The 17,517-nt window shown below is 44.8% G+C and overlaps 1 protein-coding gene across 3 annotated transcripts in view; it reads right to left on the bottom strand.

Moving 5' to 3' along the window:
- LOC122558816 (plexin-A1-like) overlaps positions 1-17,517 on the bottom strand; it is a 463,903-nt gene that overhangs the window by 210,365 nt on the left and 236,021 nt on the right. For 2 of the 3 annotated variants that reach the window (XM_043707608.1, XM_043707607.1), the window contains exon 8: positions 15,040-15,139. In XM_043707608.1, the coding sequence (XP_043563543.1) occupies positions 15,040-15,139 (100 nt within the window). Of the gene's footprint in view, positions 1-11,434; positions 12,098-15,039; positions 15,140-17,517 lie in introns of those variants that run through there. The other variant, XM_043707609.1, reaches the window with a different exon arrangement.

Raw genomic sequence — 17,517 nt, 5'->3', positions numbered from 1 at the left:
CGCCCCTCCCCCAAGTCCCTCCTCCCTACCTTTTATCTTAGCCTGCTGGACAAACTTTCCTCATTCCTAAAGAAGGGCTTAAGCCCGAAACGTCGATTCTCCTGTTCCCTGGATGCTGCCTGACCTGCTGCGCTTTTCCAGCAACACATTTTCAGCTCAGAAACTCCACACAGACAGTCACCCCAAGGTTGGAATCGACTCTGGGTCCCTGGTGCTGTGAGGCAGCAGTGCTAACCACTGAGCCACTGTGATGCATCCACATGTGGTTGGCATGAACGAGTTCAGCTGAAGGGTCTGTTTCCGAGTTGCACAACTCTGTGACTCTGTAAAGAACTCCTGTATTCCTGATGAAGGGCTTTTGCCAGAAAGGTCGATTTTCCTGCTCCTCGGATGTCTGCCTGACCTGCTGTGCTTTCCCAGCATCACTCTAACCTAGACTCTGGTTTCCAGCATCTGTAGCCATTGTTTTTACCTAAAGAACTCCACACAACCTGTCAGACATGATTTCCCCTTCATGAAACCACGCTGATTTTGCTTGATCCCACCATATATTTTTAAATGTTCTGTTACTACCTTTTTTTAACAAGAGACTGTAACACTTCATAATTTCTGTAATTAATTGGCACTGTTTTGTGGCAACATATATACAATTTATGATACATTCATAAATGCAACTCACAATAAATTTCTGTCTATTTTCCATCTTCCCCAATAACGTGCCTATTGTTGCTTATGCTTCATCTCCTATCCTTTTCTGAACAAAGGTGTGTCCCCTTGTTATTACTAAGCTCCACCCATATGGATTCTACATCAGCTGACCCAAGATTCATTCTTGCTACCCACATCAACCTAAGTCAGCGCATTGCCCTTTCCATATTGTCCTTTTTGAAAAATCTCCCAGTCCTGAATAATTAGCACCCAGCTCTGATCTCCTTGTAACCAGGTCTCCGTGATGGGTGTAAGATTTTCCTATTGGTCTCAGTTGTGATGCCACACTGGTAAGGCCAATGTGTGTGGTGTGGAGTGAAGGGGGTGGGGAAGAATTATGGCCACCCTTGGGCTCTACTCCAAGATTTGGCCAATCTGGTTTTGAAGGATCACTTCCACAAACCCCCAGGCATGTGCCAATGTTCATGAATGCCATTTCACCCTCTTGGCCAAAGAAACAGGCAGTGCTCCATTTCCATTCCTGGACAAAAAGTAGTGATCTCAAATTTGAAAGTTACTGACAGAAAATGACAGGGGTGGATATGGACTGGATCTGTCCCCTGGTCGGTGAGTCCAGAAACAGGGAGCATGACCTCAGGATCAGGAGAACTCCACCAAACGAGGAGGAATTTCCTTACTCAGAGAGCATTGGATGTTTGGAACTGTCTACTCCAAACGACTGTAAAAGCTCAGTCACTGAGCATGTTCAAGGCAGAGATCGATGGATTTCTGGAGATGACTGACATCTAAGAATGTGGAGATAGTGGGGGAAAATGGGATTGAATTGGATGATCAGCCATGATCTAACTGATTAGTGCAGTCGGTTGGACAGGCTCAGTGGCCTATTTCTATGTTCCTTGATCAGCCCCCTCCTGGCAAAATGACCAAATCCCAAGTGTGAACCATTTATTTTGAGGCGTTCCTTAAAATTAATTCCTCTTCATCCAAACTTTTGATCACTTGCCCTATTATCTGTCGTGGTTCATTCTCAAATTGTCAAGTGGCCTGCGCTGAGTTCAAGGTGCAATACAAATGCAAGTTGTTGCTCTTGCCCAATTCCTGCGCCCTAACCCCTTATGAAGTCAGCCTGAAATTTGTGCTGTGTCCCTGACACACTGGAAGTTCTATCCAGGCCCTGGGACAAAGGCATCCTGCAGCTCTCAGCTTGCAGACTACAGCACATAGTGTCAGGTACTGGCGTGTGCTCAACCCCCAGACCACATCCACAGGCCTCAGCTCTGGCAAAGTTTAGGCTGAGCCTACACCTACTTGTTAAATGAGGGGCCTTTTGCTGAACAAAGACCACGCTCTAGCTGACAACCTGTGCAGAGAGAGCAAGAGAGAGTGTGTGAGAGTCAGAGGGAGAGAAAGACAGAGAGTGTATATGTGTGTGAGCGAGAGAGAGAGAGAGAGAGAGAGACTTACCAGCCAGCCTAAACTGACATCATGTGCTTGGCAATGATGCAAAACCCCCATTAGCTAATTGGACAATAATTGTAAAGGGAGCCCTCTGCCAAAGAATAAATCCTGCTGACATTATTGGCTTACGGTCCAGCCAGAGTGAGCAGCTGCAGCCAAAACACAAAGCAATTCTTCAACCACACCCAGCACCAAAGACAAATGGCAAACATTGTCTTCTCTAAAGGAGAGATGGTCTGCTTTACGGGCTCAGGGTGCAAACCAGCAAACAATCCTCATCTCCTTTTCTGATCTCGATCTTATCTCGCTTTATGAGGTCCTTGCATGCTTTGTCAGAGCAGCCTTGTATAAACTGTAGCTGTTGGGCTCTGACACCATGACTTTCCTTTTTGGAAAGCACACACTGTACGTTTCAAGCCCACGCAGCTCGGAGAAGCCAGGGATGTAAGAGGGCTGCCAACTCTCCAGGGTTTAGCCTGGAGTCTCCAGGAATTAAGGACTGATGCTGCCAACTCACTGCTGCAGGCAATAGCAAAGGAAGACTTGCATTGATGCAGCACTTCCCACCACTGTCAAACATATCAAAACTGCATGGGGCACTGGAGCATTTATTTTTAAGATTGGGATACAGGAAAGCTGATCTATGCACAGCAAGATCCCACACACAATACTGTGACAGTGACCTGACCACCTGATTTTGCTTGTGTTTTTTGACTGAGGGGATAAATATTGTCCAGGACATCAGGGTTACAGACACTCTAAAACCCAAGCAAAAAACACCAAAGGGGAAAATGTTAAATAAAGTCTTTTTTGCCTTTTCTTTAAAGAGCACTTCTCTATAGTTGAGCTAGTAATGTACTTGCTCTCTGAATACAAGGCTTCAGGTTCTATCCATGCTCTTAGATCTAAGAGCAAAAAACCAATGCGGTCGCTCCAGTGCATGACTGAGGGCATGCTGCACTGTCACAGGCGTGGTCTTTCAGATGAGACGTTAAGCTCAGGACTCATCTGCTCTCAAAGGTGGCTCAGTGGTTAGCACTGCTGCCTCACAGCACCAGGGACCCAGGTTCAATTCCAGCCTCAGGTGACTGCCCGTGTGGAGTTTACACGTTCTCCCCATGGGTTTCCTCCAGGTGCTCCGGTTTCCTCCCTGCAGGTCAGTGCACATTGGCTGTGCTAAATTGCCCATGGCGTCCAGGGATGAGTAAGTTGGGTAAGATCAGTCATGGAAAATGCAGGGATAGAATTGGGGGGTGAGTCTGGATGGGATGCTCTTCAGAGAGTTGGTGTGGACTTGTTGGGCTGAATGGCCTGTTTCCACACAGTAGAGGATTCTATGATTAAAAAGACATTTTTGAAACAAAAAAGATTTCTCCCAGGTGTCCTGGCCAGTATGTATCACTCGACCAACGTCATATAATCCTGATTTGGAGATGCCGGTGTTGGACTGGGGTGTACAAAGTTAAAAATCAAACAACATCAGGTTATAATCCAACAGGTTTATTTGGAAGCACTAGCTTTCGGAGCACACCACCTGACGTTGGACTATAACCTGGTGTTGTGTGATTTTTAACGTCATATAATCAGATTATCTGGTAACTAGCACACACTTAATGTGGGATCTTGCTGTGCACCAACTGCTCACCACATTTTCTATATTATAACAGCGACAACGCTTCACTGGCAGCATGACAAATTAGGAGATTGTGAAAGGCGTTATGTAAATGCAGGCCATTCCCTCAATGGTTGTAAAAAATATTGGGAGCTGGGAGAAACCACCACAAGCATTCTCCAAACAAGGAACAGGGAATATGCTTCGTATTTGATGTCAGAAGGCAGGAATGGACTGAACTGAGCAGCAGTGGGGGAGGGAGCATGTTTGTGTGTGACGGGATGGGAGATGAAGAGAGGCCATGTCATGAGACATTCCAGGCTGTGCTTAGCTGGAATTGGCAACTGAGGGTTGGTGGGGAAGGAGGGGGTGAAAATTGTTTTTCATTTCACCAGGTTGCCCTCTGGTGAACCATCCTGGGTCACCCTTCTGAAGGTGTGAAGTAAGTGAAAGTTATTGCTGTTGTGCTTTCCAATGCTGTCAATAAAGCTCCTTCATAGCTGACCCTTAAACAATGGCATTGTCACAGGGACTTGGTGAGGTGTGCTGACCTTTTGGAAGTATTTTATGCTCATGCAGAATGCCACACGATGAAAGATACAAGTGCAGCCAATCGCTACTCAAATGTCACACCTATTTATCGATTGGGGTATTACAAACAATCACCTCTGGCCGGTTAGCTCAGTTGACTGATCAGCCAGATTGTGGTGTAGATGACCCACCACCAGAATGGGTCCAATTCTTGCACCAGCTGAGGTTCCTATGAGTGTGCCCTACCTTGGTCTGAGGAGCGCTGACCCTCTAATGGGAGAGTGGCTGGACGATGACATTATCAAAGAACTCTTGTGGTAGTGTCCCTGCCTCTGGGCCTAACTAATGACCTCCACCCAGAGACAACTGGACACTATTGATACAAAGGTGGAAATGATGCTGGAGATCAGAGTCAAGATTAGAGTTGTGCTGGAAAAGCACAGTAGGTCAGGCAGCATCCGAGGAGCAGGAAAAATTGACGTTTCGGGCAAAAACCCTTCATCATTCCTGCCTCGGATGCTGCCTGACCTGCTGTGCTTTTCCAGCACCACTCTAATCTTGGCTATTGATACAAAGTTAACACCCTGCATCCTCCCAAGGCCAGACAGACATCCAGAGCACTGTCAAAGAACTTGGTTACACGGAATCCCCAGCACAGAAACAGATCATTCTCGTGTTTTATGGTTCACACAAGCTCCTTTTCTCCCAAATTTATCTAATTCTATTCCCTCTCTTCCTTGTGTGTCCGTCTAAATTTCCTTTAAATGCGCCTCTGATACTTGCCTCGGGCACTCGTGTAGGAGTACCACATTCTCCCCTTGAATTCTCAGTTGCATTTATCAATGTCTATTTTTTATTGATGGGCCTGAGTTCTGGTCTCACAAACAAAGGCAGCATCTGTTCCTCATCTGTCTTGGTAAACCCTGAGATAATCTTGATGAATATTAAAGTTCTGACAGAAATCACTGAGGTCCTTAACTAGACAGACAGCAATGACTGACTGTCGGCCCAGGTGCTGTTCTGGATTGCTGAGCTGTGCTATGTACATTGGTGCATCAGGTTTGACTGTGATGCCTACTAGAGTGGAAATGCCTCCTGGCACCCATATTCGAACTGAAAAATAGCAAAGGAATGTAGAATATCCCTTCTCAGAGGCAAATATCAAATAATTTTTAAGGAGTTCTTGCGGCACAGTGGTAGTGTCCCTACCTCAGAGTCAGGGAGGCCTGGGTTTAAATCCCATCTGCTCCAGAGGCATATCTCTGAGCAGGGTTTGTTGGAAATTATCTCAAACAAATTTTAGCACCAAGAGAGGCCAAAGACATAGGCTTTACAGAGTCCCTATAGAAGGAGAAATGTGCAAAATGGAGTTGCACTACTTAGACCACAGGCATGGCCAGATTAAAGATTAAAATCAGGATAAAACCCGCAGAATTGGGGAAGCACAGGAATCTCAGAGGGGTGTGGGACTGCAGAAGCTTGCAGAGATCGGGAGAAGCAAGAGTGTGGAGAATGGGATTAGATTAGATTCTCTACATAGTGGAAACAGGCCCTTCGGCCCAACCAGTCCACACCGATCCTGCAAAGAATAACTCATCCAGACCCATTTCCCTCTGACTAATGCACCTAACACTATGGGGCAATTTAGCGTGGCCAATTCACCTGAGCTGCACATCTTTGGACTGTGGGAGGAAACCGGAGCACTCGGAGGAAGCCCACACAGACACGGGGAGAATGTGCAAACTCCACACAGTCACCTGAGGCTGGAATTTAACCTGGGACCCTGGTGCTGTGAGGCAGCAGTGCTAGCCACTGAGCCACCATGAGGAAGAAAATTCTAAAATTGCAAGAACCAGTGGCCAGTGTAGATGCGCAAACGGAGTGGTGATGGATGAGCAATGGTGCGGGTTGGAAGGAGGACAGAGATCTCAGAGGGGCGAAAGACATCTGAAATCTGGAGGAATCTGGCAACAAGGGTAAGGAGTTTGTAACTGAGGTGCCACAGATAGGGAACCAAAGGACAACAGTGAGCTATCAGTGTCTATGGGTGAGGACTGAAGAGGGCTAACAAAACAGAGGGGGAGGAGGAAGAAATATAAAGACGCGCACCTCGATGTTGCTTGGTAACCCGAAGAAAGAAACACAAAAACGATGCATCATTAAAAGCTACAATCAGGGAAAGTTATCCAGGGGAATTGTTAATTATTCATATCTTCAAGCAAGAGGAGAGAAATGCATTTTTCAAAAGGAACTTTAACATCTTTAAAAGCAATGAGTTTGTACTTCTAATCTCTGAAGCCTCAGACACCGTGCTACATTTTCACAATATATCTGAAGCAGAAAACTATAGCCAGCAGCACAAGTTATACTTAAATGATTTTTTTTTCTTTTAATCATTCATGTCCCAAATGTATTTGAGACACTATATCCAGTAAGCCATCCACTTGAAGTTATTTTATTTTTTAAACAGGATGCTAGTTTGTTTATTAACATGATAAAAAGATGTTAATTGGAGGTTCATTACTATGCAAATTTATTTCATTCTTAATAGCGGATGTTAATTAAGACAGCATCCTGGTTATCAGTATGCAAAGAAACCTGTTTTTTTTTAAAATATATAAACAAATTACATTTTCCTGCCAAGTTTCTTCTTTCTTTTCTTTCTTGGACACGGCGCAATTGTTAACACTCTCGCGAAGGAAGAGTCTGCATTTATATAGCACCTTTCGCCACCTCAGGGTGTCCTGACAGGCAAGAAAATGCTCCTTTACACTGAAGCTGATGTGGCACAGGAGCCAATTAGCACACAGAAAGACCCCAACAAACATAATCATGACATATCATCTACTTTATCAGTGATGATGGTTCAGAGATAAATCTTGATCTCTGAACTCTGCTGCACCCAACGGAGATCCCATGGTGCTATTTAGAAACAGAGAGTGAGAGCCTTCTTTGTTGTCCTAACAATATTTAATCTTCAAATCATATCGGCAAAATCGGATAATCAGGCTACTATCCTCTTATAGTTTCTGGGATCTTCCTGTGTGCAAATCGGTTGCTCTGTTTCCTACATTACAACAATGACTGCACAATGAAAGCACTTCACTGGCTGCAACGTAGCTATGAGATGGTGGTGGAAGGTGCTACGCAAATGCACTGACATGGACAAGGGTGTTGCCACGACATCTCGTAGTTGTCACGCAGTATGCTTGCTCTCTCCTCCTCCAAGCTTTGCCCCAGCAAGGAGCTGCCAGGAGGGTAACAAAACACTCTAGACACATCCTCAAACCCTCCGTGAGAAAGAGCAATATTCTCTGCCCGCTCCCCTTGCCTGTCCAAGTCCTTCTGCAGCCTCCCCACTTCCTCAACACTACTTGCCCCCCCCATTTAACTTTGTGTCATCTTCAAACTTAGCAACAGCGTCTGTTCTATTGACCAACTAAGTGTGGTCAAATGGCATACTGCATCAGAAGATTGAGATTGCTTTTGGGAGTGTGTGAGATAGAACATCTAAACAGAACTTTGATTAATCATTCACATTCAAGACTTAGACTGCAAAGTTCAACATTTATCCCCTATTCCTGTTGCCCTCAAATCCTTTTGATGTTGATCTGGCTCCGTCTTGAATGACTGCAGGTAACAGGTGTGTTGCAATGTGTTAGGGTTGATAAAGCGTGGTGCTGGATAAAGCACAGCAGGTCAGGCAGCATCAGAGAAGCAAGAGAGATAATGTGTCAGGCAGGACCCTTCTTGGCGACCTTCCTGAAGGCTCTGTCCAAAACATCGTCTCTCCTGCTGCTCGGATGCTGCCTGACTTGCTGTGCTTTTCCAGCACTGCATTTTATTAATTCTGACTCTCCAGCATCTGCAGTCCTCACTTCCTCCGAGTCGCACCATGTTAGGTACAGGACGATGAAACAGAGCAGGTTTCCTCCCCCAAAGGGTATCTGTGATTTGGCTGGGTTTTTACTAGAATCTGATGGCTTCATAGATGGTTTGTATTTCTCATTCGCCGGTATCAGCATTTTAATTTTTATTCAAAACAAAAACTGAATTAAGAATTCTCCATCAGCACTTGGTGGGATTTGAACATTCACCCTCTTGGTTATTCGCTCACTGCCTTGTTGTCACTATTACACCCACTTTTAATCGAAACATCGTAAATATAGGCAGGAGTAGACCATTCGGCCCTTCGAACCTGTGCCACCATTCAATATGATCTTGGCTGAGCATGCAATCTCAGTATCCCATTTCCACCCTCACCTCATCCCCCTTGATCCCTTTAGCTGGAAGGACCACATCCAGCTCCTTCTTCTGATGAACTGGCCTCTACAGCTTCCTCTGGGAGAGAATTCCACAGGTTCACAACTCTCCAAGTGAAGAAATTCTTCCTCATCTCAGTCTTGAATGGCTCACCCCTTATTCTTAAACTGTGATTTCCCCCCGTAATGTGAGCATTCTAACCTCCACACCAGCTCTTTGGAATTTGCAGTCTATCAGGAGAATACTCTTTGCTGTTCCCTCAAATCATGGGCATAAAGCAGATGGCAGAAAGCCAGAACCTGCAGCTAGAACCATACGGTGATGTGGATACCCCCTCAGGGCTTGACTCCGTTCGAGTCAGTCAGAGGGAACTGGAAAGCGGAGCGAGGTGGGGTGAAGTTGGGTAGGGAAGGAGCCAGGATCGAGACTGCCAGGCAATACAGATCATGTATGCTGCAATGATACCCAAACAGAACTTCAAAGGAGGTTACACCACTGCCATCTGGAGCAATGTTCCAGTTGGCCATCCTGCTTTTTGACGTAAATTAACCAAATGGTTAAGACTGTCAGATCTGATTAAACCATGAGTTACTTCAAAGGCAAAGGAGATGAGGAACAAACCGCGCAGTGAAATCCATGACATTGAAGCCTTAGTAAATGGGCTTCAGGCGTAGTTAGAGTCTGCGAGAGTGCGAATGGAATACTTAGCGTCCAAGTTATAAAAGCTGACAGAGCAAATGGAAAGATGAAACATGTCTGTAAAGGGTTTGCGAGTGTTTAAAATGCCCTAAAGGTGATAAAGCACCTGACAAATGTTAAATGCACCCAACCCAATCTTCCCAGGGGGTCAACCCTCACACAGACGGATAGTGTCACCAAAGTGGATGTAGGGACTGGCAATGCAAGGGAGGGGGTTCCCTGTCAGAGGACAAGTGGGGGATGGGGAGCAAGGACGAAACTGAGAGAAACAACATGACAGAAGCACAGACAGAAAGAAACAGAGCTAAATAAATAGAGACAGAGGGCACAAGTAAATTAGAGAGACAGAAAGGGAGGGTAGTGACACAGAGAGGGAGAGTGAACAACAGAGAGAGAGGGAATGGGAGCAACATAGAGAGATACAGCAACGGAGAGAGAGGGGGAGACTGACAGATAAAGACAGAGTGAGAGACGGTTACAAACAGAGAGAGGGAGCAACGTAGAAAGGGAGATACAGACAGGTAGAGAATGAGAAAAACAGATAGATGGAGAGAAGGAAAGACAGATGTGGAGAAAGAGGAAGAGAAAGAGAGAGTCAAAGAGGCATAGAAAAGTTGAAATCACACAAACAAAAGGAAAGTCATCAGAAATAACCCACAGCCGTGGAAGCATTACTTCCAGTCAGGAAGGAGCAGTCGGGGTGTGGAACTGCTATATACTGTACATGGGCAGTGCCTAAGACCTGGTCACCCCACTACTTGCAACTGTAATCAACTTCTACAATTACATGGAAAGGAAAGGTTTAGAAGGATATGGGCCAAGTGCAGGGAAATGGGGTTGGCATGGACGGACATTTTGGCTGGCATGGACCAGTTAGGGCCGAAGGGCCTGTGTCCATGCTGTAGGACTCTATGACTCTGTGACTCAACATAGGTACGGCTTACCCTTAGCCACAGCAGCTGCAGAAATCAACACCTTAACCTAAATGTGTGTATTTCAGGAACAATGGGGTTGTATGTGTAGACCGTGTGAGCTGAGTGCATTGCGATAAAATCACAGGTGAATGTGCACTGTCAGCAACCAGGGCTCTCCCCTGACTGCAGTGAACAAAAATCCTTCAATCCATCTTAAAGAGCAAACTCAACTGCTTTCAATATTTAACTGTTCCCTTATTGCACGCACTCATATTTTCAATATCCCAGCTAATCCCCCGAGACAATGTCATGTGAAGTGAAAATTTTCAGATGCAAAAGGCTGAAGAATGTGGGGAAGCAAGTGTTCCATGGTGAGCAGGAGTGACTCATTCTCCATTTTAAAATAATGCCTTTCATCCTCGCTGGATACTTCCACACTAAATCCCTGGACTTACAACTCAAATGAAAAAAGGCAGTGTAAATCAGTCATGCTGGAATGACACTGACTCATCAATGACACAGTGCCTCCAGTGGGGATACAGTGCTACAGCAGTGTGACAAGTTTACATAGAACATTTTCCTTTGTACATGTGACGAAAGATAACAACAAATGTCAGACATAGCCATCCTTCATTTGATTGTATGTGCCCCAATTTTTAAAGCACTCTCTGTATCCAAAGAAATAGACTTCGCATTCAGATATTGCCTTTCACAACCTCAGGTCTATCCCACAAGCATCCATAGCCAATAAAGTACTCCTGATTTGTAGTACTGCTGCAATACGCGAAATCTATGCCGGGTAAATGTCATTAGGATAATGGAGAACTCTTTACCCGGAATTCACTGCAACAGAGAAAGTGCTCCATCATCTGGGACAGAGCTGTGCCAACATTCAATGGAGTCGTTTATTTGGGTAAAGGGCTTCCACTTCCACCAAAGAGAAAACATTTCTTTCACAATACCCACTGCCACCTCCTGCTGTTTAACTGAAGTTGATCAGTTGAAGGCTGCCCATCATTAGTGAATTTCCTTGGTTTCAGAGTGTTCCTTTGCATTTTTCTGTCACACATACTATTTGGATTTCAGGTTTCTGTCGAAAATAGTCCCTACTGTACAGCCTTAATGGAAGTCTTCCCTAGCTGTGCCGCGTGTTAAGTGCTCAACCTTTCTTTCCTTGCCTGGTTTGTTACAAAGCAGCATCCTCCTGATCCTCCATTGACAGGTTATAATTGTTAAAGAGATGAACTGATAACACTTAGGTTGAGGGAGAAACGAGTGGGTCCAAAACTGCAACTTAAAACTAAAATAAGTGCAATTATGAGTGTGTGAAACCTAGCTAAATAAAATGAACCGATGAACTGGTTAAGGGATAGGTCAATAGAAATGTGGAAAGAGTACTTTAATTGGATATTTAAGAACATACAGAATAGATGCATCCCAACAAGAAAGAAAGTTTCTTGGAAGAAGGTCCACTGTCTGTCATCAGCTAAAAAACTTAACATTCATTTCAAACTTAAAAAAAAAGCATATAATCATGAAAAGTTGGATGGCAGTTCAGAAGATTGGACAGAACATTAAATCAGGAAAGAATAACTAGCAGATTAATACGGGGGACAAAATGAAGAGTACAAGCTAAAGCCAGCTAGAAACGTAAAAAATGTAAGAGTTTCTATCGATATTTAAAAAGGATAAGATTTAATAAAGTCTATAGAGACCAAGTCTGGGGAATGAATAACGCAGGATAAGCAGAGAGCAGATGATTGAACAAGTATTTCACAACAGTCTTCACTATGCATGATACAAATAACATCTCAGAAATAGTTGTTCACCAGGAAATGGAATGAAACAAGAAATATAAGAAAATTGCTTTGGCAAGGGAAATGATACGAAGGAAATTGTTGAAGTTGTATGACAAAGAGCCATTGGGTCCGAATGAACTTCACCCTGTGATCTGAAAAGAAACAGCTAGTGAGATAGTTGACGTGCTGAATTTAATTTTCCAAAATGCCCCAGATTGAGGGAAGATTCCATAAGATTTCAAAATAGCACAGTGACTTTTTTCTTCAATGGGTGTCACAGGACATGAAAAAAGGCTCGTAAGCAGGTACAACAAATAATTAGGAATTCTATTGCTTTTCACAGAATCCCTGCAGTGTGGAAGCAGGCCATTCAGTCCATTGAATCCCCATCAACCCTCCAAAGAACATCCTACCCAGATCCAACCCCAATTTCTCATGGCCAATCCACCTGACTTACACATCTTTAGACTGCAGGAGGAAGCCCATGCAGACACGGAAGAATGTACAAACTCCAAACGGAATCGTCCGAAGGTGGAAGCAAACCCTGGTCCCTAGCACTGTGAAGCAGCAGTGCTAACCACTGAGCCACTGTTTACTTTGAGGGAAATTGTGGACAAAAGTCAGGAGGTTATGCTTCAGTGATAAAGGGCATGGGTGAGACTACATCTGGGGCACGTTGGACAGTACTGGTCTCCTTATTAAGGAATGGTGGAAGCAATTCAGACAAGGTCCACAAAATGAAAACCTGGTAGCATGTTGCATGAGAAAGGTTGGACAGACTGGGCTTAAATCCACTGGAGTTTAAAGCAATCAAAAATGACTTCATTGAAATAGTTAAGATCATGAGGGGGCATGGTGGTGTGTAGGTGAAAAAGATATCTTTCTCTTGTAGTGGAACCTAAAACTAGAGTTAAATTATAATAAGTCTCCCATTTAAGAAGGAGATGAGCAGAATTCTTTATTCACAGAGAATCCTGGGTCTTTGGAACAGATTTACTCAAAAGGCAAAGAAAGCAGGGTCTTTGAACATTGCTAAAGCAGAGGTGGATAGGTTCTTGATAAACGAGGAGGTGAAAGGTCATTGGACAATATGGAGTAATATAGTTATGTAGAGTGATAGAGAGCAATCAAATCAGCTATGGTCTTATTGAATGACAAAGCAGGTTCAAAGGGGCTGAATGTCCGACTCCTGTTCTAATTTGTATGTTAGTCTGTAACAGTGCAACGAGACTTCTGCAGCATCAAACACACTTCAAAGCGTTGTAAATACTCAAATCCGTGAGCATTTCCTGCTGCTTTTCCTGACCCTGATATCTTGGCCCCTCTCCAGTGCAGGAGGTAGATTTGTAGAAGCAGCTGCCTTATCAACAGAAATCTTCCCACAACAATTGGTACCTTACTGATCTCAGCATGTCCCTATTTGGCCACTGGGAATGTTCACACAGGTTAAACACAGCTCCATTTCAGCATGTTGGAATCACAAACTCACTGCTGACTGCCTGTGGGAAAAACTACAGGGCATCACTTAATATTGCTCACGCATTCCAGATACAAAGCTCCACATGGGGAAAATCTGCGCACACCTCTCAGCCCCGGAGCTAATTTAAATCAGAAATGCCCATCAACAAAGGAGCACTGTAACAGGAGAAGGCCATTCAGCCCCTCAAGTCAATTGTACCTTACAATGAAATCCTGTTTTATCGGCAAATTAAGTCTTTACTCAGTCTTGGCTTCATATTCTGTTATAGCTTCCTCCGACTTCATCCAGATGGGATCTATCCCAGATTTTAAAATGATCAAATAAGCTGCTGATCACTCTGCTTACTGCTGTTTGCAGGATGCAGTGATTCTCAAATTCTCTTTTAAAAAAAAAACATTTTAACATTTTGCCCCAAAAGAGATCACACAGCCCTCCATTCCCCGATCCCACCACTAGCAGAAATGGCTTCTCTTCATCTACCCTGCTGTTTCCTCTTCAAACTCCTAAAGTCCCCTGAGTGGTGTGGTGGCTCAGTGGTCAGCACTGCTGCCTCACAGTGCCGGGGACCAGGGTTCAATTCCAGCTTCAGTCAACTGCCTGAAGTTTGCATATTCTTCCAGTACCTACCTGGGTGCTCTGGTTTCCTCCCACAATCCAAAGATATGCAGGGTTAGATGGATTGGCTATGCTAAATTACTCATAGTGTCCAGGATGTGCAGACTAGCTGGATTGGCTATAGGAAACGCAGGGCTACAGGGATTTGGTCTGGCTGGGTGCTCTTTGGAAGGTTGGTGTGGGATCGACAGGCCGAAGGGCCTGCTATCACACTGTGTACACGCAATCTTTCCTCATAAATCCAGGAATACAAGCTTATTAATGTAAACTCTTCTTAGAATTTGGAGCCATTGTAACATTCTGATAAATCTGTGCTGCAGTTAACTATATCTACTCGCTCAGGCTGACAATTTCCGAGGAAATAGAATAACTTTCCCCTTCCCAGCATGGCCCCCAAAGTGCCCTACAGCCAATGATGTACCTTTGGAAGCGTGATCATAGTTGCATTAGGGAACTCTGGGAGCCAATTTGCACACAGAAAGCTCTCACAAACGGCAATGAGATTGCTGAAATAGATTGCCTAGTTACTCTGTGATTGATGGAACACCATCAGTCAGGAGACGGACCAGTCCTCTGCTCCTCTCCAAAACAGCAGCCTGGGGTCTACAAACACAAACAGGTTCTCAGCTCAACATCTTTACCTGAAGCATGACTCCTCCAACAGTGCAGCATTCCCCCTGTACCCAGCATAGACGCATAGACCAGCAGCTACATACAATGGGCAAGTGAATATGGAAGTGTCAGCAGACACGCTCAGGATAACCAATCCAAGGCAGAGGCAATCAGCACAGTTCCATGACCTCCAACTCAACCAGTCCCTTCAACACGCACAGTCTCTCTGACGCACATGGGCTAGACTCCCGCCCCACCCCCACCTCCCATGAAATAGGACATTTGAGCAAAGGACTGACAATAGCAAAACCATCACATCATTAGCCCAGAGAGAGAGATAGAATCCAGCACCAACATTGAGAATGAAGGAACAAATTTAATACTCACGACTGATGAACGCTGCAGTTGTAAAACACAAAGTCAGTGCTGGCAAACTTCTTCCCAGTTTCTTTGGACTTCAGGTACAGTTTTACAACCCGCTTGTCTCCTGCACAAAGCAGACAGAGAAAAATTATCTTTCACTTCGGACCTTTTGGAGTGATTTCAGGACAGCAAATAAAGTTAAGGACTAAAGGCAATGCCTTCAGAGGCCCCTCGATCCAATCAAGCCCTCTCTTTCTTCCCGATCAGGCAGCTATAGCCTCAGTTTAATGTCTCATTCAAATGATGTCTCCCCAACAATGTTACACTCATTTAGCCCGTCAACAAGCTCCATCAACACTACCACCCTGTCCTAGAAACCTCACAGAGCGAGTGCAGATACTGCTGAGGCTCAGTTAGGCACAGCACACGACTGACAGCAAACAGAATCTACTTTACAGCAAACCCTCTGACATTCAGCAAAACCACGTGGTCAACCCTATGACCAACGGCATTTCCTTACTCCGCAGGCAAGAGGACCAAACAAAGCCTGCATCTTAATACCGTCCAGCACGACAGCAGAAAATGGAACGCTTGACCGGTACCGATCTCAAACCTCCTGTCAAAGGCAAGACTACATCTCCACTAGAGCAACAACTGAGCAGCTACACAGTATAAACTACAGATGTCAGAACAATATTTAGAACAAAACTGTTTCATCGGGTGCAGTACAAAGCACCACCGTAGATCCCCCACATGTACATGTGAACAAGGAACAGGAGAAGGCCATTCTACCCTTCAAACCTGCTCAGTCTTTCACTGTCATATAGCCATAGAGACGTACAGCACAGACCTTTGGTCCAACTCATCCATGCTGATCAGATATCCTAACCTAATCTAGTCCCATTTGCCAGCACTTGGCTGTTATCCCTCTAATCTTCTCTATGCCTCTAATATCACTAATCTCCAACATCTGCAGTACCCACTTCTGCCTGATATCCCTGTAAACCTTTCCTATTCATGTACCCATCCAAACGCCTTTTAAATGTCATAATTGTACCAGCCCCCACCACTTCCTCTGGTAGCTCATTCCATACATGCACCAACTTCTGCGTGAAAAAAAGTTGCCCCCTTGGTCCCTTTTATATCTTTCCCCTCTCACCCTAAACCTGTGCTTTTGAGCTTTGGACTCCCCTATCTCATGGGAAAGATCTTGTCAATTTACCCTATCCATGCCCCTCATGATTTTATAAACCTCTATAAGGTCACCCCTCAGCCTCCAATGCTCCAGGGAAAACAGCCTCAGCCTGTTCAACTTCTCCCTGTTGCTCAAACCCTCCAACCCTGGCAACATCCTAGTAAATCTTTTCTGAGCCCTTGCAAGTTTCACAACATCATTTCTATAGCAGGGAGACCAGAATTGAATGCAGTATTCCAATATTGGCCAAACCAATGTCCTCAAAAAAACCATGGTTGATATGATTTTAACCTCAACTCGACCTCTCTGCATGTCCCCGATAATCTTCATCTCGACACGTGGCATCACTACGTACAATTGAAATGTCAAGAGGGACTAATCCTGTCAGTACAGCCTCAACGGTTTGATGCACTGATGGTATCAAAGTGAAAATATTCCAGAATACAGCACTAACAATGAGCTTTTCCCCAGCCCCAACACACTCCAAGTTCCTACGGCATTGCCTTGTTATTGGAGATAGGCAGAAGTGGATACTGCAGATGCTGGAGATTAGAGCGGTGCTGGAAAAGCACAGCAGGTCAGGCAGGAAAATTGACAGTTCAAGCAAAAGCCCTTCATCAGGAATCCTGATGTAGGGCTTATGCCCGAAACATTGATTCTCCTGCTCCTCGGATGCAGCCTGGCCTGCTGTGCTTTTCCAGCACCGCTCTACTCTTGTTAATGGAGATATCAACTAACAATCAAATAATGAGCAACACCACACACGAGGTAATAACAAGGGATATCCATTTACTGCTTTCCACTCTTCCCCCACGCCATTTATTGAAGACAGCTGCGAGACTGATTTGTTGTCTGTGACTCTCGATCCTCCCATTCCCATCTTCTGGAGCGTACAGACAGAGCAGGAGGAGCAAATCACGCAAACATCTGGGACACATCTGCAGCAGAGCTTGAATCAATCGTTTTTTTCTCAAATTTTATTCCCGTGTAAATGACCCCCCTCTCCCCCACCGGCACTTTCCAGGCTTTAATGTTTGTTTATGCAAATCCTGAGGCTCCTCAAAAACATTAGCGGGCAGCTTGTAGAATGCCTCAACCAAAGATTATAAAGTTGAGCCTTTTAACTCAGAAACAGAACAAAACTTGTAACTGTGACCTCTCCAAGAATGTCCCACGTTGCCATCTCATTAAATGCATGAATCAAGCCAATGTTTAAATGTTCATATGCCCCCAAAAATATCTAATGGACACAGAGTGGGTGGGTTGCGCTTCGGCGGGTCGGTGTGGACTTGTTGGGCCGAAGGGCC

The sequence above is a fragment of the Chiloscyllium plagiosum genome, chromosome 18 (genome assembly GCF_004010195.1).
Source record: "Chiloscyllium plagiosum isolate BGI_BamShark_2017 chromosome 18, ASM401019v2, whole genome shotgun sequence".
In the NCBI taxonomy this organism is placed as follows: domain Eukaryota; kingdom Metazoa; phylum Chordata; class Chondrichthyes; order Orectolobiformes; family Hemiscylliidae; genus Chiloscyllium; species Chiloscyllium plagiosum.
This window is presented reverse-complemented; position numbering and strand designations above follow the sequence as displayed.